Source organism: Myodes glareolus, chromosome 18 (assembly GCF_982192425.1).
Source record: "Myodes glareolus chromosome 18, mMyoGla1.1, whole genome shotgun sequence".
Classification (NCBI taxonomy): Eukaryota; Metazoa; Chordata; class Mammalia; order Rodentia; family Cricetidae; genus Myodes; species Myodes glareolus.
The window spans coordinates 38,250,991-38,272,682 of record NC_142043.1 but is presented as its reverse complement, the minus strand read 5'-3'; the positions used below and the strand labels follow the sequence as shown (position 1 = coordinate 38,272,682).

At 50.8% G+C, this 21,692-nt stretch overlaps 1 protein-coding gene across 1 annotated transcript in view; it reads left to right on the top strand.

Moving 5' to 3' along the window:
- Positions 1 to 21,692, top strand: part of Rfx8 (regulatory factor X8) — a 60,383-nt gene that overhangs the window by 30,344 nt on the left and 8,347 nt on the right. Inside the window, exons 6-12 of the mRNA XM_087897838.1 lie at positions 4,643 to 4,753; positions 6,130 to 6,207; positions 10,054 to 10,167; positions 12,043 to 12,193; positions 13,455 to 13,513; positions 15,425 to 15,581; positions 17,504 to 17,598. Coding sequence (XP_087753964.1) covers positions 4,643 to 4,753; positions 6,130 to 6,207; positions 10,054 to 10,167; positions 12,043 to 12,193; positions 13,455 to 13,513; positions 15,425 to 15,581; positions 17,504 to 17,598 — 765 coding nt within the window. The remainder of the gene's footprint in view (positions 1 to 4,642; positions 4,754 to 6,129; positions 6,208 to 10,053; positions 10,168 to 12,042; positions 12,194 to 13,454; positions 13,514 to 15,424; positions 15,582 to 17,503; positions 17,599 to 21,692) is intronic.

Here is a 21,692-nt window from a genome sequence, read left to right as displayed (position 1 = left end):
GCCGAGGTGCACCACTCCCCAGAGTGAGAGCACACAGAGCCAGGCGCATCTGGACTTCCCAGTCTTGGTACGCTCTTCTCCTCCCCTTCCTCCCCTCAGGTGGTCTGGGGCGGCCTCCTTCATGGAACAGGCAGAAGCTTTTCTTAAGAGGCAAGTTGTCTGTGCCCACAATTCAAAATGTCTGTTACAGTTAGATGCAAGAATGTATTTTTAAAAATATTACTGCCCCAGAGCTGGAGAGACGGCCAGTGGTTAAGAGCGGTCCTGCTCCTCTAGAGGGCACAGCTTAGATTCCCAGCACCCACATGGCAGCTCACAGCTGTAATTCCAGTTCCAGGGAATCCATGGCACCAAGCATGCATACAGTGCACCTATCTGTGCATGCAGGCAAAATACCCATACACATAAAATAAAATTAATCCTTTTGAAAGAAGTGTAACCATCCATAAAACTGAGAAGTTAGCTAGGGGAAAGGGCAAGTTACCTTGTGGAGCTCCTGGTGTGCGTGTGGAAGGGGGTGGGGGTAGCTAGGACAGACTCAACTTGTTTCAGTTGGTCCCTGTCCTTCCTTCTATCTGACCAGCTTGGCCATTTCACACCCAGGGGCAAGCACTCTTGTTTATCTTCCCTTTGCGTCCCCTCCTGCGCGCTGCTTTAGCCCTGACGTTTATTTCAGCCACAAGGAATGACTAGGAAGAGACCACAGAAGACACGGGTGCTGTAACAAATTAACAAGGTATCGGTGGCCTTGCACAGCACAAAAATGAGTGTCTGCTGTTCTGGAGGACAGGAGTCCCCAGCAGTTCCCACCAGGCTAAGGTCACCATGTCTGCAGAGCTCTCCCCTGACCGCAGTCCCTGGGGGAATCTGTTTCTCACCTTCTAGCTTCCAAAGGCCATCTGGATATGTCCCTTGTCCCTCGTGCCATGTAAAGTAGCAGAGTCTTGGGATCTGGAGAGTAGACTAACTTGGGGCTTCTTCCTGGTATGCTAGGACATAGCTGGTCCTGAAGGGGATTCCCCGGATCCTCGTTGGAAGAGTATTCATCTTGGGGTGTAGCTTGCATTTGACCTGGGAGGCAGTGCTAACAGCATGGCAGCAATGAGGAATGGCCTTATGCTTTGGGTGAGGAAGGTAGGCAGGTGCCAAATGGGAAGAGCTTGCGAATCCCAGACTGAGGGATTTGGATCCCTCATTCATGGGGGTGTGGGGCACCATCAAAGCCTCTTCAAAAGGAGGACAGAATATGGGGGTGATCAAAGATATAGAAAGAAAAAAGGCGATCGAGAGAACTGATGACGTAACTCAGGGAAGGCCTGGGGGAGACATCTGGCAACACTAAGATGGCATCCTCATTGTATCCTCAGGGATTGACCAATAAGCATTGTATTAGTCAGCTTTCTGTTGCTGTAACAAAACACCTGCTCCAATTAATTTAAAAGCTGAAGAGGTTTACTTTGGCTCACACTTCCTCTGGGGTTGTGGTGAAGCAGAAGGTCATGGTGGGGTGTGTGTGCTGAAGCCCAGCTGTTCACCCATGGCCATGACATGAGGGAGAGAGACCCAAGTGCCCTACGTGCCAGGCACCTGTGAATTGTCCTTCTGATGTCCCATAGCCAAGTACCTTTATAGTCTTAGAATCGTTTATATCTATCTGTTTTTATATTTATCTATATTATTTGACAAGATCATATTTGCATACATATTTTCATCATGTCTACCCTGCTCCCTTTCAGCAACCCGCTCCAGACAGCTTCCCAACCCGCCCCCTCCACACTTCAGGTCCTCTTGAGTTCAGTTCGCTCTGCCCATATGCCCAAAGGTGGGGGGCCATTCCCTGTAGCATGGGCAACCTGCCAGTGGCCACATCCCCAAAGAAAAGTGGCTTTCTCCTCTAGCAGAACACATGGTGGCTGCAGCTAGCTGCCTAAATTCACACAAGGTGAAGCTACCCACGTCCAGCATGGATGCAGAGGAGCTCACAACTGCCAATGGCTCCTTAGCTAGGAGTAGGGCCTTGTGAGCTCCTCTGCAACCATGCTGGACTTGGGTAGCTTCACCTTGTGTGGATTTATGCAGCTCACTGCAGCCACCAGGAGTTGCTGTGAGTGCACAGCACCCCCTCCCCCGCCTCGGGCTCTTACATTCTTTCCCCACCCCAGCTTCACAGGGGGAGGGAAGTTCAGTCTAGAGCTGAGGAGCCTTCAGTGTCCTGTACATCCTAGCATGCCTTCTGGGTGGTGGCGGGACAGTGATTGGTCATGTTGAAATAGAGAACTTCAGTGGCTTCAGAATTGAAAGAAAAAGGGAGGGAGGGAGGGAGGGAGAGAGGGAGGGAGAAAGAAGGGAAAAGAAAAGAGAAAGTCTGCCTAGAGACTCCGGGGTAGCTCAGTGAGTGAGAACGCTTGATGAGGATCTGATATTGGATCCCAAGCACGCATAGAAACAGCCAGGCACAGCTGCACATGCCTATAAACCCAGCACTGAGGAGCAGAGACAGGTGGATCCAGTTAGCTCAGCAGCCAGCAAGCCTAGACAAAACATCAAGCATCCAGTCCAGCGGCAATAGAAGATGTCGGGCATCCTGCTCCGGCCTCTGCCTGGGAGCACACGTGTGTGCACACCCACACACCTGCCTGATCTCAACCCGAGTGTGCTGGAAAGGTGGTGGAAATGCTAGATTTCTGGCCTCCTCTGAGTCACCCCTGGGGACTCAGAGTATGTACCCCTATCACAAAGGTGTAGTTTCAGGACCACACTTTGAGAAACATGACTTTGGGAACAGCAGCAGCAGCCGGAGAGCAGCTACATCCAGGTCCATCTGGACTCTGAGGTAGGCGGTGGGTGGAAGTGGGGTTTTCACTGTGAGAAGCTGCCCAGAGCTAGAACTGTGGATTCTCTGGGTCATCTCTAAGAGAAGCGCTGATGATCAGACTGGTGAGTTTGTGAGACAGGCCCTTCCTAATGGTCAGTCTCCTCACTATCCCCCACAGACCGGAGAGCAGGGTACGGCAGGACTGGGGCACGGGCAGCATCCATAGAAACAAGCCTTGAGCGACACCACTCTATATTCCTGCCGTGTGTGCGTGTGTGTGTGTGTGTGTGTGTGTGTGTGTAGACATTGATGTCCCACTGCTTTCCAAGAGTCTACAGAAAGGGTGTCGGTCCAGCATGCTGGAAACTCTAAACTCACAGTATGTATGCATTTTCTGAAGTTCAGGGTCACCTGCTTTACCAGATGCACTGGTTATTGGGTGGCCTCTCCAACACCCCAGTCCTCAGTGTGATGCTCAGTAGTAACAAGGGGTGTGACAGACAAGGAGCAATGCCTCCTGGGGTGATGCCTCAGTCATCAGCTGTTGTGTGTGGGTTGATGACTAAGCACAACCCTCTGCCTGAGGAAGAGTGCCCAGGAGTTCAAAGAAGCTGCTGACCCTCAGAAGCCTGATAGACAGCAACATACCCAAACCCCAGAGACCAGCAAGCGACTGAGTTCGGCATGCCCATGTAGAAACTGAGGGAACCAGGGGTAGGATGCGAAACCTTGACCCGGAAGCTGCCCGAATTCCAAGGCCAGAACTGAGCATATCCTTAAGATGGAGAGGAGATGAAAAGCCTCCAATCTGTGTGGTTGGCTTTGCATCAAAGTTCAATTAGTGGAATTCACTTCAGCTGATTCTATTATAGGGAAAGCTTTCAAAAATCCCAAAGATGTCACACTAAGTAAAATTGGTGTCATTTAGCCTGGAGCAGTCCCAGCCCTGCCCAGATGGTCAGCAGTGTGAGGAGGGCCTCTGTGGTTCCGTTACATCCTTGGCCCCTTCCCTTCTAGCCTGAAATTTGTCATTCTAAAGTGAAGCCTGTGACAGTCATCTTCCGGTCAGCCCAGGATTTCTGAAACAACTCTCTTCACAGCTCGGACTCCACTTTATATCAAGAAGCAACATTCTACAGACGACGGTTCTAGAAATACATAGTGACATTAGGCTGCTCATAGCTGATATTTTTGTTGATCATGACTATTCAGCTCCTGACTGTAACACAGGACCCCCCCCCCAAGAATGATCCGTTTGGGTAATGTATTTGAGGTGGTTTAAAAGACAGTGGCCCCAAAGGGGGCGCTATTAGAAGGTGTGTCCTTGTCGGAGGAAGTATGTCACTGTGAGGGTGGGCTTTGAGGTCTCATATATGCTCAAGCTATGCCCAGCAGTACCGTTCACTTCCTGTTGCCTTTGGATCAAGTGGTAAAATTCTCCATCACCATGTCTGCCTGCACACCGCCATACTCCCAGCCGCCATGCCCCTGCCACGATGATAATGGGCTAAACCTCTGAACTGTAAGCGGCCACCTCAATGAAATGTTTTCCCTTATAAGAGGTGCTGAGGTCATGGTGTCTCTTCACAGCAACAGAAACCCTAAGACGTGTTAAAGCCTAAACCCCTCCTTTCATGGCCATGTAGCTGACAGTACTATAGGAACCATTAGCATTGTACTATGAGGGAAGTTGCAGAAACAGGTACCACGTCTAAGACTGTGAGACAGAGTGACTTATATCACTGTGACTTATATCTGTGACTTAGTCTATGTGCCAGAGAACTCATTTTGTTTTAAAGAACTAATCATTGTATAAATGACTTATAGTGTGAAAATCACTCACCAATAAAGACGGAACGGATGGGATCACCCGTGTCTCCCTTCAGAAGATGTCCGTTTTGGGAGCAAGAGTTGGCAAACAAGTACTCCTGTAAGCTGGTAGGTTTGTGTCCTGCAGGACATTGGCCTTTTAGTCTGTGTGGGTTTTACTTCAGGGCCTTCTTACTTTGCCTGTGAGGTAGTCATCACCTGGGATACTGCCTCCTTCCTCTCAAACCTGAGAGGACCAACCTTCTGCATGGGCCTGAAAATGGAGGTCTGGCCCTCAGAGCAGATGCAAGGCTCCCTGGACTGCTGCCGTTCAGCTTCTAAAGCAGGTCTCCTGCATGAAAGGAGGGGGCCAGAACAAGGAGGCAGAGGATTGGATTCTCTAGAAAGTGGAGCTGGGAAATAATGCAGGGTGCTAGTATTTAGGAAGAAAAGTGCCAAACATTGGTGGCCTTTGGAAAAATGGTTCAGTCAATAACGTAAGTGCCCGCTGTGCAAGCATGAGGACCCAGGTCCAGATCCCGGCAGCCTGGACACCGGCAGAGGCCCAGGTCTGCAACTCCAGTGCTGGGGTGGCTGAAGACGGGAGGATCGCGGGAACTCTTTAGCCAGATCATCTAGCCAATCAGTGGCCCAGGATCAGTGGTACCCTGTCTCAAGGAACAAGGCAAAAGTGATGGAGAGGAATTCCCAATGACCTCCATGGGCCTATGTAAGCATGCACAGGTACACACAAACACACACACACACACACACACACACACACACACACACACACACACACCATCAATATCAACACCAGCAAAAGCAAAAAGAGGGAGTCAGGTCAGTGAGATGGCTCAGCAGAGAGAAGCAGTTGCCACCAAGCCTGATAAACTGGATTCAGTTCCTAGGACTCACACAGTGAAAGGAGAGAACCAATTCCTCTGACTTCACACATGTGCTTGGCATGCATGTTTCCATATATACTTCTACCATGAATATGACCTCACATTATGTGCTGTGGCGTGCATGTTCCCATTTACACCCACATGAATATGACCTCACACCTGTGCTGTGGCATACATGGTCCCACATGCATGAATAAATAAATATAAAAAAGTCTTTAAAAAAATTAAAGGTGGAATTAAAGGTAGATGAAGACATTGGAAGTCAGCCTCTGGCCTTTACACACACATGTGCATGTTCACACACACATATGTACACCTACACATACAACACACTACACCCCCCCCAAAAAAAGTTACAGTGATAGAACCAATCATGCAAGGTGAGTTCCCACAAGGAAACTAGAGCCCATGAGGTATCGGCCCGTAAGTTGTGCTGACTCCCTGCAAACAAAGAACACAGGCAGGGTGAAAAGTCCGGCCACAGTCATGTCAGAACGGTGACAGGGATGGCCTCAGAGAGCAGATTCCATGGGCTCTCTCAGGATGATTGCTCTCCAAGTAGCCTGACAGATGAGCTGACATCCAGTGCTTTCCTAGGTGGTCTTCCTTGCTGACGAGTACTGCAATTATTGTCAAGACATTTTACAGAATGTGAGGAACCAAGAGCTGGAAAAGGTAGGCTTTTGTCTATAAAAGTACAAGCACTTGTGATTGGTGGTCAACCACTTAACTTGATCAGATCCCTCCAGGGATACCCAGAGCTATCCCACTGCATCAAACAACTCATCCTGCAACCGTTTGGTCATTGGTGAGGTCTAGTCTCAACATAGGCATTTGGAAATTCTTCAAGGTTCTAAATACGGGCATCGGGCATCATCACTGTTGAAGAACAGATTCAGCCGAGCCTGAATAAAGTACGGGGTGGTAATAGCTACCTTTTTTTTTTTCCAGTAATGCCCAAGTCATTTTATCAACACATGTCATGTCAAAAGAAACAGAACCTTAGGGATTGTGAATTTAGCTAGCTCAGTGGTAGAGAGCTTGGCTAGTAAGCACAAGACCCTGGGTTCAGTCTTCAGCCTAAAAGAGAAAAAAAAGAGGAAAGAAAGAAGAAAAAGGACTTTGGGGCAGGTGATCTGGCATAGGCATTGTAGATTTTATTCTAGAACTGACTGTGTGGCACTCAGTGATACATCACCTACCTATAGTATAAAGTATAAATGGGGCCTCCCCATTACAGAAGGAGGGGCGTAGAATGGGCTGTGGAAAACACAAAATTGTTTTGGTTCTTCAAGACAGGTTTCTCTGTGTAACCCTGGTTGTCCTGGAGCTCACTCTGTAGACCAGAGTGGCCTCAAACCCACGGAAATCTGCCTGCCTTTGCCTCCCAAGTGCTGGGCTTAAAAAAACTAATTTTTGAATTACAGTTTTATTCCGTGTGTGGACATGACACATGTGTGAAGTCAGGAGACAACTTTCAGGTGTTAGCTCCGTCCTTCCACCATGTGGGCCAGGGGTGGAACTCAAGAAACCGTGCTTGGCAGCGTACACTTGGCCATTTTGCCTGCCTGGATTTTACTTTTTCTAAGCGTGAGATAAAAATCCAGGGAAACAAGGGCACACTCCAGTGAAAGTTTCCCCGATGCTTTTCGAACCTAAGCATTTCAGCTTCGAGTGGCAGGCCGCTCAGCATGCACACACGGGCTACGGAGCCAGTGTGAAGCATGACAGTGAGAGAGAACCAGCGGGCCCCTCTTCTGTCTGCAGCATCGCGACCCCGAGTCTCTCACAGCTTCCTCCACTTGCTCAGCAGAGATTTGCTTAAACCATGTCCTGTGACTGGCTCCATCTCTGTGACTAGGAAGGCATTTTCCCCGAAGCTTGAGAAATGTCTGAGTCGGTAAGGAAAGGAACAATGTTACCCAATAAGCCTGGTGGGCCCTAGAGCTGTTTGTTGGTCACCTTTTCCTGCCGGTGTTAGCCGGCTGCTGTGAACTGCAGCAAAACACCTGAGACAAACTTACAATGAAGGGGCATTTCTTTTCACCTGTAGTTTGGGAAATTTCGGTCCGTGTTTGTTTGACCTCATCACTTTGCATCTCTGAGGAGGCAGAATACGTGAAGGCAGTGAGTGAGCATCAGAACAAAGTATTCCCCCTGGCGAGACACTTTGAGAAAGGAAGAGAGCCAGGTGTCACAGTTCTCTTAAAGGACACACCCCCAGTGGCTGGGACACTGCCTACTGGGCCTAACCTGATAAGAGCGTTACCAGCCAAGGACCAAGCCTTTAACCTATAGGCCTTTGGGAGATAGTCCACATTCAAACTATCACAGTTACTGTAACAAAATACCTGGGAAGGGCCCCTTTATAAAGACTAAAAAAGTCATAGTTTTAAAGGTTCAAGGTCTTAAGGACTTGGTCTGATGATAGCGTTCTTGTTGGCAGCTCAGCACAATACAGCAGATCGTGTGTGTGTGTGTGTGTGTGTGTGTGTGCGTGTGTGCGTGCGCATGAACGCCTAGATTTCTCTTCTTCTTATAGAACCATGAGTATCCAGTCAACAGGCCTCTTCCCTAATGACCTCCTATAATCCAAGTCAGGCCCTGTCTCTAAACACTGATATCTTCATCCTCCACAATGGCATTAAACCCCTGCATAAGTTTAGAGGAGGAAAAACCATAGCAGGCTGCATGTTAGAATATTCTGGGTACCCAGAGAGGAAGAGCAGAAGCTAAAAGGACTCCCAAAGCAGGCTGCCATGCTGCTTCCAATGCCAGCAGAAAAAGCAGAGGCTTAGCAGTCAGAGCCTGGGGACAGAAGGGCATCCAGATGGAGCCTGTGCTGTGGGCAGAGGCAGCAAGATGTTCCCCAACGGGACATGACGATGAAAGACTCCAAACCTAAAGGAGATGGTGGAGGAGGCTGGACTAGCAAAGTTTCTGCCTGCCCCCCTCCCCAAAGTTCCAACCCAGTGGGAAAATAGGGAAGGTCACCATTTTGGATGTGTTTGGACAGGAGTTCTCAATGTGAGAAAAGACACAGTTCAGCCTTGGTCAGTAACAGTTATCAGGGAGAGGGGGACATATTGGAGAAACACTTGTGAAGCCTTGGTCAGTAACAGTTATCAGGGAGTGGGGGACATACTAGAGAAACACTTGTGAATGTTGCTCACCAGTGAGCAGGAGCAGGGACCTTGGAGCAAGAGTCACCAACCAGGCTATAAGTGGATGGAGACACACACCCCGCCCTCCAACATAGCATTTTCCTGACTCTTTGGAGAAGTCTCCTGTCAATAGGATCCCAAGTCAAGGTCCTCGCTGTGGCTCTCACTTCCTTGGCAGCCTATCCTGGGGTCCTTGGAGGGCTTTGTCCTGCCTCAGGATGTCTCCGCCTGGATAAACCCCACAGGGCAAGAATCTCAGGGCTGGAGAGATGGCTCCGTGGTTAAGAGCACTCATTGCTTTCGTCGGGACCGAGTCCAGTTGCCAGCACCAGCATGGTGGCTCACAGCCACCTGCAGCTCCTGCTCCAGGGGATGCAATGCCTCTGACGCTGCAGGCTTACACACACATCTGTGGATACTAACACAGAGACACGTGCACATACACACACATAATAACAAACCTTTAAAGGCGGCAGTCTTCACTGACTGGCAGCTGCCAATCTAGTTTTTAAAAAATGGAAATGGGCGGATAAAACAGGAAAAGAAGGAAACTGACAATTTGCCCCTCAACGTGCTGCCTCCCCTGACTTCACAGTCGGTGCTGAGAGGGAGGCCCGAGGCGCGAGGCCCTCCCTTTTCTTTTTGAGCTGGAAAATGAACAAAGGGATTCGTCCAGTCAATCCGTGAACTTTTATTCTCAACCCTTGATTGGGCCCCAGTGGCTCAACCTTCGTCTTATGAGCAACTGGAGCCCCCTGGTGGTCAGAAACAGCGTTACATCTAGGAAGCCCCCTCAAGGAAATAGGTTTCCTGGTGTGAGACCAAGGCAGGGCAGGCCCGCTTTGGTTGCTGAAGAGTAGTTTCTGCTGGGGAGATGGCTCAGTGGTTAAGAGCACTGGCTGCTCTTCCAGAGAACCCGGCTTCAATTCCCAGCAGCCACATGGTCGCTCTCAACTGTCTGTAACTCCAGCTGCAGGGGATCTGAGGCCTTCACACCGAAACGCACGCAGGCAAAACACCAGTGCACACGAAATAGAATAGTCTCCGAACACGGCTGGTGAGGCTGATAGCACAGCCTCGTGTGCCCTGGGATGAAGTCTGTGCCAGGCATTCAGGGCCTCTGACAGCCTACGGGGTCACTGACTGTATGGGGGTGAGGCCCACAAGGCACAATTAGCCTGCGGGGTCACTGACTGTATGGGGGTGAGGCCCACAAGGCACAATTAGCCTGCGGGGTCACTGACTGTATGGGGGTGAGGCCCACAAGGCACAATTAGCCTGCGGGGTCACTGACTGTATGGGAGTGAGGCCCACAAGGCACAGCCTGACTTTCTGATGATGCCTTCCGTCACATTAGGTGGAGGATTTAATCACATCCTTCTGGAAATCTCTGCAGCAAGACACCGCCATGCTCCTGTCGCTGCCCGACGTGCGCCAGCTCTTTGGATGCTATGACATGCAACTGTTTAAGGTGGGCAGACCCTTGATCCTCCTGGGCATCCCTGCCAGAAACAGACACCAGTGGTCGAGTGAGAACAGCACCCCCAATACGCACCAGCCCAGGACAGCACACCCCAGTACACACACCAGCCCAGGACAGCACACCTCCGGTACACACACCAGCCCAGGACAGCACACCCCAGTACACACACCAGCCCAGGACAGCATACCTCCAGTACACATACCGGCCCAGAACAGCACACCCCAGTACACACACCAGCCCAGGACAGCACAGCCCAGTACACACACCAGCCCAGGACAGCACACCTCCGGTACACACACCAGCCCAGGACAGCACACCCCAGTACACACACCAGCCCAGGACAGCATACCCCCAGTACACACACCAGCCCAGGACAGCACAGCCCAGTACACACACCAGCCCAGGACAGCACACCCCAGTACACACACCAGCCCAGGACAGCACACCCCAGTACACACACCAGCCCAGGACAGCACCCCCCAGTACACACACCAGCCCAGGACAGCACACCCCAGTACACACACCAGCTCAGAATAGCACACCCCAGTACACACACCAGCCCAGGACAGCACACCCCAGTACACACACCAGCCCAGGACAGCACACCCCAGTACACACACCGGCCCAGAAAAGCACACCCCAGTACACACACCGGCCCAGGACAGCACACCCCAGTACACACACCGGCCCAGAAAAGCACACCCCAGTACACACACTGGCCCAGAAAAACACCCCAGTACACACACAGACCAGTACATGATGAACCAGGGCCTTTTGTGTTTTTTTTTAATTTCCTCACACAAAGAAAACAATGACCCATAATTCAGAATTTAGCCAGTTTCCATCTCTGGACTTCCCAACCAAAGATGTTCTATTTATTATTATCTTGTTTGCTTGTTTGTTTGTTTCCTAGATACAGGATCCTCCTATGCAGTCAAAGCTGACTTTGAACTCACAATCCTCCTGCCTCAGTCTCTGGTCCTGGGATTATAGATGTTCCCAGGCCAGTCTTTTAGAAGGACATTTTCCAGGGCAGTCACGGGGGAAGTGACTCAGAGGTTAAGAGCACTGAGTGCTCTTCCAAGGGATTGGTTCCTAGCACCCACATGGCAGCTCACAACCTTCTGTCACCCCAGTTCCAGGGGATCCAAAGCCTCTTCTAGCCTCATCGGGCACTGCACACATGTGCACAGATGTGCCTTCAGGGAAACACTGGTGCACATAAAATAGAAACAAATAAAATTTCAGAGAAGAAAAGATGTTTTTGAATGCAGAGCCATGGTTGGTTACTCATGGTCTGGGGGCTTGCCTTGCTCTGTCGCTCCCGTCTCTGGAGCAGCCCCTGGGTTTTGAAGGTCAGACAGGCATTGTTTCTGTGGTGATCTTGTCTTGCTCATCACAAATCTCACCTTTCAGGCTTTCAAGATCTGGAGCTTCTAGCTTTTCGCCACAGAAGGATGAAAGAAGCTGACCCTGCCCTTAAACGTGTAGATTCTGACCCTCCTGGTGTTAACCAGAGTGCTGGCTGCTTTCTTGTTTGATTTGGTTTGGCTCTGGGTTTTTGCTTGCTTTAGTTGAATCAGGGGCTAGAGTGGATCTCGGTGGCTAGTATTTGCCTGGTATGCACAATCCATCTGCAGGATCAGAAAGAAAAAAAAAAAAGATTCCGGTATCAATATTTGGAAATCCAGATTTCAGTTCTGGCACACAATGGTGCCAGGATGTCCTGTACAAAAAACAGTGGCTGCATTAGGTCATCAGTGACCTCCCTCAGACCTACCATGACCTGCTGGGTCCCTGTGTCAGTTGCTGGCAGCACCTGCGGCAGCAGGCCGGGTCAGGCTGTTTGATTCTTCCCTGCAGGGCCTGGAGGACACGCTCCTCCCCGACTTCCTGGAGGACCTTAGTATCCAGTACCTGAAATCTGTCCGGCTGTTCAGTAAGAGATTCAAACTGTGGCTTCTCAGTGCTCTGGAAGGGTTTCCAGCCATCTTACAGATCTCCAAACTCAAAGGTAGGGTGCCACACAAAACCCAGATTCTGCGAGACGAAGAGTTGAATGTTGCCACAAGGGCAGCTCCATCCACTGGTGGGTCGTACACAGTAACCCCTGGCCCCTGGCCCAAGGAATGGATGCAGAGCCCCGTCTGCCTGGGTGATTTTGTCATCAGTGGTTCTGATGGCTTCCTGGGCTAAGCCACCCACAGCAAACACTGCCTGGAAATGTTCTCCTCAGTAGCTGTCAAATGGATAGCCAAGTTCATTCAGGAGGAGAGGGGAAAGAGTAAGCAACCGCCCACAACCCCTCAGAGCCTCCCCCCATAACCTCTCGCCCGCTCCAGACAGCCTCTCCCCCCACACACACAGCCTCCCCACACACAGCCTCGCACACACACACAGCCTTTCCCCCACACACAAACAGCTTCTCTCCCTCCACACACACAGCCTCCCCCCACACAGCCTCACACACACACACAGCCTCTCCCCTCTTCACAGTCTCTCCCCCTCCACACACAACCTCTCCCCACACACACAGCCTCTCCCCCACACACAGACAGCCTCGTCCCCCCCCACACACACACACAGCTTTTCCCTCCCATCCTTTCCTTTAATAGTTTTTCCAAAGATATGAGATAGTTGGGGTATTTGGAGATCTTGGTGAAAATTCTAGACTCCTCAGAATGCCTGTCTTATTTAGCTCAGATTGCTATAATGCATCATGCCCCATCATGCGACAGCTAAGAGTTGCTCCTCAGCTGTTTGTGAGGAAGGGATGCTGTACAGGCTGGAGGTCCAGGGTGAGGGCGATGGCAGATCTGATCTAGTCAGGACCTGTTTTCTGGTTCATAGACAGTCCGTCTGCTTTGCCTTCACCCTGGGGAAGAGGTGAGGAATTTACCTGAGTTCTTTCTTAAAAGCACCAATCCCCTTTGGGAAATTTCCACGTTCATGACTAATTTGCTCACAGAGGCACCTCTTCTCAGTATCATCGCTGTGGAGCGATGCTTCACCGTGTGGATAAGGGGGAACACAAACCACCCCGTAGCAACCCAATCCAGAAGCTAGGATTATACAAGTCTCTGCCAGCGGGCCTCTATTGGCCATGCATGGCTCCCAGACTCCCTCAGCCTTTGGGGAAAGGCCCAGCAGATGGGTGAGGAGGCCCAGACTCGGGCAGCCCAGCTCTTCTGCTTAGCCATGGGTGCCTCCCTCGCCTGCCCAGAGGAGCTAGAATGTACAGAAGGAGTAACGGCCCTGTGTATTATTCTTCACAGAAGTCACCGGATTCGTCAAAAGACTCAGGAGAAAGACATACCTTTCCAACATGGCAAAGGTACACCCAGCTCAACCTCCCTGCGTCTTCCTAAGGCACACGGTGAAGCTCCATATCTTCCCTGAGAGCAGGGGGTCCCTGCCTGCAGGAGGGAGGCCATTTCATCCCAACCATAGGCAGATAGGGGAATCTGGGAGTCTGTTGGCCACTGGCTGGGGAGGCCCTCAGGTCCTGTGGTGCAATGCGAGAAGCCCACCCTGCCCCTGGCACTGGAAGGCTCCAATACCTCTAATCTCTGCACAAGAGAGAAAGCAGAGCAGCATTTAACAGACATGGGAGGGATGTCCCGGGGGTGCCGACCTGGGCCAGCTGGTGTCAGAGGTGAAAGGTGAGAGGTGAAAGGTTAAAGGCAGCACAGTAGACCCTATGATGAACAGATGGGCAGGCAGACAAACCCCTCCCCCTCTATATGCAACCCTCTGGACCCTGTGTGTTTGGGGCTCCAGTCTCCTCGGCTCTGAGCCTTTGGCGTCTGTGGCGGTTATGTTGATGGCGTACACACTAGAGGCTGGCGATGCAGCCCGAGTCTAGTGAATCTGTAGGTTTCTCCCCATAGGCTCAACTCACCTCAGCCTGAAAATGATTCAAAGGCCTTTGACGGTCGTGTCTGCACTGAGTGTGGACAGACATTCCTCATCATCGTGCCTGCCTGCTGCAATCCCCCGCCACACAGCATTTACCGTATCAGGTGCTCCGAGCGCCCTAGTGATGGTCTCAGCTGTATGGAAGACCGTATGGACCGTGCACAAACACTGCATCTATAAGGGGCTCGAGCACCCACAAACCTTGGCATCCATCCCAGCCCACCCACAAGCAACAGGTAGACAGGAAAGCCCACTGGCCACTGTCTAGGGAGGCCCTCAGGTCTCATGGTGCTCGTCAAGAAGCTCACCCTGGCCCTTGCACTGGGAGATTCCAGTCACCTCAGCTCTCTCTGTACCTTGGCATACAGAGCATGTAGAAACCAACCCCGCACTGATGCCAAGGGACCCTGGATGTGAGCCTGAAATCCTTCAGAGAGCAGACCAGGAGACAGCTCGGACACCAGCGCTATGCCCCAAGTCCTTCTGAGCTGGAGAGGAACTCACCGGGTCCTCTGTTAACCAGTCCATTCATCTAGCACGCAGCCCTCCCTGGGTTCGGAGCTGGTCCTCAGGCACTCCTTAGTCTGGAGTGCATACACATTCACGGGTCTGTCTGGCAATGACTATGTAGTGGGCCCTTGATTTCATCCCCGTCAGGGGGCGCGTTTGGGTTCCGAAGTGAGCCCTGCACCGAGCCTGATCTCTGCTCTTGTCCCCCCCCCCCCCCCCGTGAGGATATTTACTGAATATTCTAAGCAGCCTAATGCGGCTCCCTCCTCTGGGAAATGCAGATTGGTGCAGTTGAAGACTGGCCAGCACCTATACTATGAAGTCATGAAAGGCAAAGGTTTCTGTAGTTCCCGCCTGATAATTCAGCAAATCAGCTCTTAAAGGTTGCATTTCTATTGGAAGCTTCCCAGCAGGAGGCACAGAAACAGGGCTGGGAATGCATCGCAGAGACAAAGTGACTCCTTGGATGCCCAGAGCAAGGGAGAGGGAGAGAAGGCAGGCTTCCGAAACCCCACTGCCATATGCTTAGTATCAAGGGCAACATTATAAGATACTCATCAATTTCCCTCCAGATTCTTTTCTAGGGTCTTGGGCCTGAGTAGGGTGCTAAGGAAGAGGAAGTTTGGCAGGTCTGGCTTCGGGAGCTAGAAGGCACACAGTCTGAACATTTCATGCCATTTGAGATTTGGTGTTGATGGATGTACCCACAGCCACTTTTCCTTCCCCTCAACAGCAATAGGAAGCTCTGGGATGTCCAGGGGGATGAGCCACAGTACCACCACACGAGGTAATCCTTATCCTCCCTCTGCATCCTTAGACAATGAAGATGGTCCTGAAGAATAACAGGCGAGTCGGCCTCCTGAAGTCAGATCTGCGGGCCATCATCAGCGAAGGCACTTTGGATATTTCGAAGAAGGTCCTGGCAGGTGACTCGGGCCATGAAGAGGATCTGGAGAGTCACACGGAGATGAAATGTAACCTTCCCTCACAGCACTCTCCCTTTGGGGCTGGCATAGCCACCGCTAGGAAGATCCCTGGACAGCTGAGCAAGAGTTACATACCATGCTCAACGCATGTCTTCCTGTAGGGGGCGACAGGAAACCCAGGAAATCCCCTATGGCATCTGCTCCCAGGGCCTTCCTGAGGGCCAGACAGGGTGTCAGTGCCAATGCATGTTTGGGGAGAGAGGACGCAGTGAGATGAAGCCTCAGTGTTGCTGCTTGACAGCGTTTCTATCCAGATACCCTCCTCAGGGGAACAGGGTGGGTCATTCGGCATCTGTCTTGTATGCACACTAATCCATCCTGTGTGATGGGGTGGAGTCAGCTCCGTGCCTTACCAAGCCCTGTTGATCTGATGTTAGCCTGATAGAATTCTAACAATGCGGGGTGTAGGGGTCCGGCTGCTCACCATGGCACTACTCCACAAACAACCCATACAGCGCGCCAGATTCCTCCCGTCTTGACATTCGAGAACTATAATCCTTTTCCAAGAAAGGGAAATTCATTTTCTACAAAGAGGCCCAGCTAATTGCTGGTGACCCACTGAGTTTGGGGGGTGGGGGTGGGGCAGGAACAGATAGAGTGATTGGAACCTTCCCAGAGGACCTTTCAGGAGAGGAGTTGGTAGTTACCAGAAGGTGGCAACGGGTGCCAAGCTCCACTTCCAGTCAGAATACCCCAGGAAGATCTAGTAGCTTCTCCCTCTGAACGCTTAACCCCCTCCCCAGCCCTCTCCACTGTGACTGAAGCCACCTGCAAAGATGCAAGCGCCTTCCGATGTCAGCTGTGCTCATACTGGGCCACCCAGAGGGCCCCTGCCACATAGCAGCACTTCGGTTTCTGTGACCCAATGGATGTGTGGATTCAGTAACACATAAGCCGCCTGTAAAATAGTCTTTTCTTTGACCTAGAAGTAGAGGTGGCCTTGCCAAGGCTATGCCAGTTATTAAGCCACTGGAATAATCTATGCTTTGGGTAATAGTATTTGTCAACCCTCTTTCACTTGTCACATAAGTCCTGTGTCCCTAAGACCCTGGCTGTCTCCAATCTAGATGCCCCTGGCATGCCCCAGTTCCCTTATCTCAGCAAGCTTCAGAGCTCTGGGCATCAATTCCCAATAGTGAGAGGCTTAAAAGTCTCCCTCCAAGGGCACCGGCTTCCCCAGGAAACCCAACTGGGCATCCATACACTGTTCTTGTCCCTAGCTCCAGCCCATCCATAGAGCCCAATGAAGACACAGGGGCCCCAGACGCCTACAAACTTCCTCTTGGCCTGCCTAGGGCACATGTGTGTCTACTAGCATCCCTCTGTGTCCCTCCGAGAGGCTGCAGCGTTCAGTCAGCACTTTGCTAGTTACTTTTGGTACCTGAAGGCCCCGTGTTTCTGAAATCCAGGGGCACGGCACCCTGCTGCTTTCCTAAACCCTTGCTGGGCAGCTGCCCCCAGGAAGGAAGGGGAGTTCTTCCTCCTCCTATGCTACCTGGGACACCCAGACCTGACGTCACACACAGTACATAACCCCAGGCAAGGCACTGACTGCCTTTGATGCCCCCATCATTTAAGTGACACTAATAAACTAGCTCATTTGTGAAACTGTCAAGGATAGGTGAGGTCATGTCTGCACTGTGCAGTGAGCTCATCTGAAGCCCAGACTCGGTGTAATTGCAAGGTAGAGCTATTGTCTCCAAACATGCCTTTCCATTGCACCAAATGGCAGAGATAAGACTACGATTACCAACAAGGTGGCCCCAGAAATGACTGGGGTGATCCTTTGCGATCAAGATGAGTCCCAGGAATTCCCTCTGGACTGTTCTTTGGGTCTGGCCCCTGGGTTACTGGGGCATGAGTACCTAGTTCATGCAATCTTTGGTTTATTCCACTCTGTGCCCTTGCAGGCTTGGGCTGTCTGATTTCTTTGCTGGAAACCTCAACGGATCTTGCTGAACTCCTGAACTGTGTCTCTTCAAGCCTCCAAGCGCTCGTCTTCCAGGTAGAAAACTCTGAATTCTTACAGGACAGGAGGGTGTTGATCCTTCCAGCTAAATTATAGCCTCTAATACCCAGCACTTACCTGTATGACTCTGGCCTTGATGGCCTTGGAGGTGGGAAGCTGGGCTCAGAATTCAGTCTTTGTTTCCAAAGAGCACAGGCCTTGGGAGAGTCCCTTTGAAGTACTGTCTGTCCTGAGGGCATGAGAAAGAAGTTCTCTGATGGTCACAAGTGGGTTGGTGTAGTATGGGTGTTATGACAGGGACTTGGCCTCTCTAACTCTCTAACAAGGCACAGAATTGGGAGATGGCATGCCATGTTGTGCATTCGCATGCACGCACGCACGCACGCACACACGTGCATGCGTGCATGAGTGTGTGTGTGTGTGTGTGTGTGTACTGTATTTAAGTGAACATGGGGTAGCATACATGTGAGTAGAAGTGCAAGATGGGAGGAGTAAGGTACATGGTTGTGCGTGTACATGTGTTTGGGTACACAGGAGTCTGTTAGAATAGGGATGTGTCTACAGATGAGTGGAGTTAGGTGTACACATAAACCTTAGAAAGAGAGAATGAGGGCTGGAGAGATGGCTCAGTGGTTAAGAGCACTGCCTGCTCTTCCAAAGGTCCTGAGTTCAATTCCTGGCAACCACATGGTGGCTCACAACCATTTGTAATAAGGTCTGGTGCCCTCTTCTGGTCTACAGACATACACACAGACAGAATATTGTATGCATAATAAATAAATATATTTTAAAAGAAAAGAAAGAGAGAGTGAGGGGTGAGGGCATGCGCATCAAGTGGACTGCTGAGGAGGAAGGGTCTTCCCTGGGAATAGCAGTGTCCATCTGGGTGTTTTACAGACATGTCCCAGTAAAGTGGTTTGAAGAACCTCAAAGGCTGGGCATGGTGTCTTTAATTTAATTTAATCCCAGAATTCTAGAGGAAGAGGCAGGAGGATCTCTATGAGTCCATAGCAAGCTCCAGAACAGCTAGGACTGCATAGAGAGACCCTATCTCAAACAACAGCAACACAAACAAAACAAAAAGAAGAAGAAAGGAAGAGCTGAAAGGGGGCTGCAACTGTGTATAGGTCAGGGGGTGTGCGTAGGCACAGAACTGCTTAGCATGTGTGAAGCTGAGGTTTCCACTCCCAGGACCACACACACATATGTACACACACGCACGCATGCATGCACACATGCGCATACACAGACGGGTGGTCAATGAGTGTGAGTGGATAGCTACTTCTGGCATGTGGGCCTCTTGGGATTCCTTTCACTGCGGTTCTGGGCTTAACTTCCATCACCATCCAAGTGAACAGCGAGCCACGAAAAGCCACGAATACTCGAGAGGCGCTATCGCGCACCTCTGTGCACCTCTGTGCACACGCGTGCCTGTGGTCCCTATTGAGCGGGGCAGCTCAGGGCTTTGGATCTGAACGTAGATGGAATCCAGGACTCGCCTTCAAGGGACTTGAAGTGACGAGTGAAGGGTGCATAGCCTAAATATCAGCTGAGTGAGAGGGACAAAGTTTCGGGGAAGAGAACCCTAGCATAGACCTGTAGGCCAGATCCAAGGCCCTGGGGCCTGAGGCCTGGAAAAGGGCTTCAGGCATTCTCCTACCAGCACTTCCCAGCCTTCTTGGTAGCCCTGGCCAGCATCTGCATCTCCAAGAGATGAGCCAGAAAAATGCCTAAGAGCCCAGAAGCTCTTTCCAATGATTCCTCTCATTCTTGGCTTCTTAAAAGATAATCACCCCCAAGCTATGTGAGGAGGGCGCACACCTAAGACTAAGAAACTGAGGCTGGAACATTATGAATTCAGGACTAGCCTGTGCTGCATAGCCAGTGTAAAAAAACAAAAAGGGGTGATAATAATTCCAGATTCTCTACTAGAAAGTGATGGACTGGACAGCTGAAGGGCTGTTCCTTGTCAAGGACGCAGGCTTCTGAGGGTCTACCCTGTGTCTGCATAGTCACTCAGACTCCATCTTGAACCAAGGAATCTTTCATGCCAGTCCTGCCTCTAAGCAGCCAGGCTGCTGACCTGCTCACAGTGCAAATCACATGACATCACCTGACCCCACGTGTTGCCCATCTTCAGCACCCTCTCTGCAGTCTTCACCAATGAGGCGTGTTAAGAAAATGGTGCTTTTGGAGAGCATGTCCTGGAAGGGCTTGTTATTATAAAATAGTCTAGCTGATTTTAAAAAAAAATACAGATGATTGTCAATCAAACAGTCAGTGCAGAGCCTTAGGCCTGTCAGAGGTGACTAATGGCCTCGGTTGTCAGCATCTGGCGGGATGCTAGCGACGAAAATGCCCAACTTTGTTCTCGTCTTACTCAGTTTGGACCCAAGAATCCTTTTAAGTGTAGAAATAAGAAGTGCCTTGGAGCGATGGTGGTGGGACAAACGTTCACTGGTGCTTCTGGCCACCCAGAGCTCACCCCATCCCTGTGAACTGAGGATGTGGCTCAGCTGGTAGAGTTCTTGCCTAGCATAGATGATGTCTAATCCCCAGCATCTCATAAAAACTATACACAGAGATGTGCCCCTGTAATCTCAGCCTCCAGGAGTGCACCCCTGTAATCTTGACCTTCAGAGATATACACAGAGACACACCTCTGTAATCCCGGCCCTCAAAGGTGTGTACACAGTGATGCACCCCTGTAATCCCGGCCTTCGGTGATGCACCCCTATAATCTTGGCCTTCAGAGGTATATACACAGTGATGCACCCCTGTAATCCTAGCCCCCAGTGGTGCATCTGGCCTTCAGAGATGGAGGCGGGAAGACCAGAAATGCATCACCAAACTTGAGGCTGGGCTTCAGGGTTACCTCAAAAATAGATAAATAAACAAATAAACAAACAAATGTACTCCCGTGGTTTTGCAGTCCCAGTGTCCTTCAACCTCACCCTCACTCCACCCTCTTGATCACTAGTGGGAGCCCCTCAGAGGTGAGAAACATGATAAGAAAGATGACGAGGCTCAGAGAAGCCCTTTGACCTGTGCAGGTTTTCCGAGGGGGCAGTAAGAAGAAAAGACATTTCCCTGTCTCCAACCAAACTTTCCCTCTCTTCTTCAAAGGCATACAGTTGCCACTCACGCACGGGCACTTAGACAGGGCTTGAGGACACTCATAGATTATACACACTTAAAACTCGCAGCATTCCATGGTTGTAGTGCCCGTGTGACCAAATGCTGCTCCTAGTCTTCCACAGAGAACATCATAGTCACGTGTGGCAGCGTCCGATTGGCATCCAGGTTAGTGCCAGCCACCTCAGTCATCAAATGACCAGAGTTCTGTGAGTGCAAAGGCAGGGACTCACACCCCTAGTGACCAGAGCTGACCGGAGTTCTGTGAATGCAAAGGCAGGGACTCACCCCTAGCAACCAGAGCTGTTTCCCACACTGGCGCCCCCACGCTCTAGTGCTGTGGGTTCTGTGCCCCCTGTCAGTTAGACATGGCGTGCAGAAGAGCTGGTTTACAGGAAGCACCAGTGGTACTTCTCCACAGCATTTCTTTGTGGTACCTGCTAAAGAAAGTGAATTGAGCAAAGCTAATTTCAGCAAAGAATGGTTCCTGCACTGAGCAACCCCCAAAGCCAGAAAGGACACCCCTGTCACATCAGCAGTGTTTGTAGACAGGAAAAGCTAAAGAAGGGAAGAAATAGGGACGAAAAGTCAATGGGCTGCTAAGGTTCAACAAAGTCATATCATGCCACGTATTATGGCCTGAGACCTTGGCTAGACCCCACTCCTTCCTTCCCCTCCTTCCTAATCTTCCCCTCTCCTCTGCCCACCCCTCTGTCCTGATTTCTTGGGTCAAATAAAGGCCTTAGTTTTCTTTTGGTGACAGAGCATTAGTCTGAGTGAATCCATGTGGACCTGTTGGGACTCGGTACAAGAACTCAGTTCAAATCAATGCCCCCCCCCCCCCGTAAAGTTTACTCAATGTACTTCACAACTGACCTCGCTTTAAAAATTGTATGGGGACTGAAAATGAAATAGGTTGATTTCCTACCTCCCTGCTTCTCTCCACCTACTTCGAAGGGCTCTACCTCAGACCCATACCCAAAGGAAATGAAGCA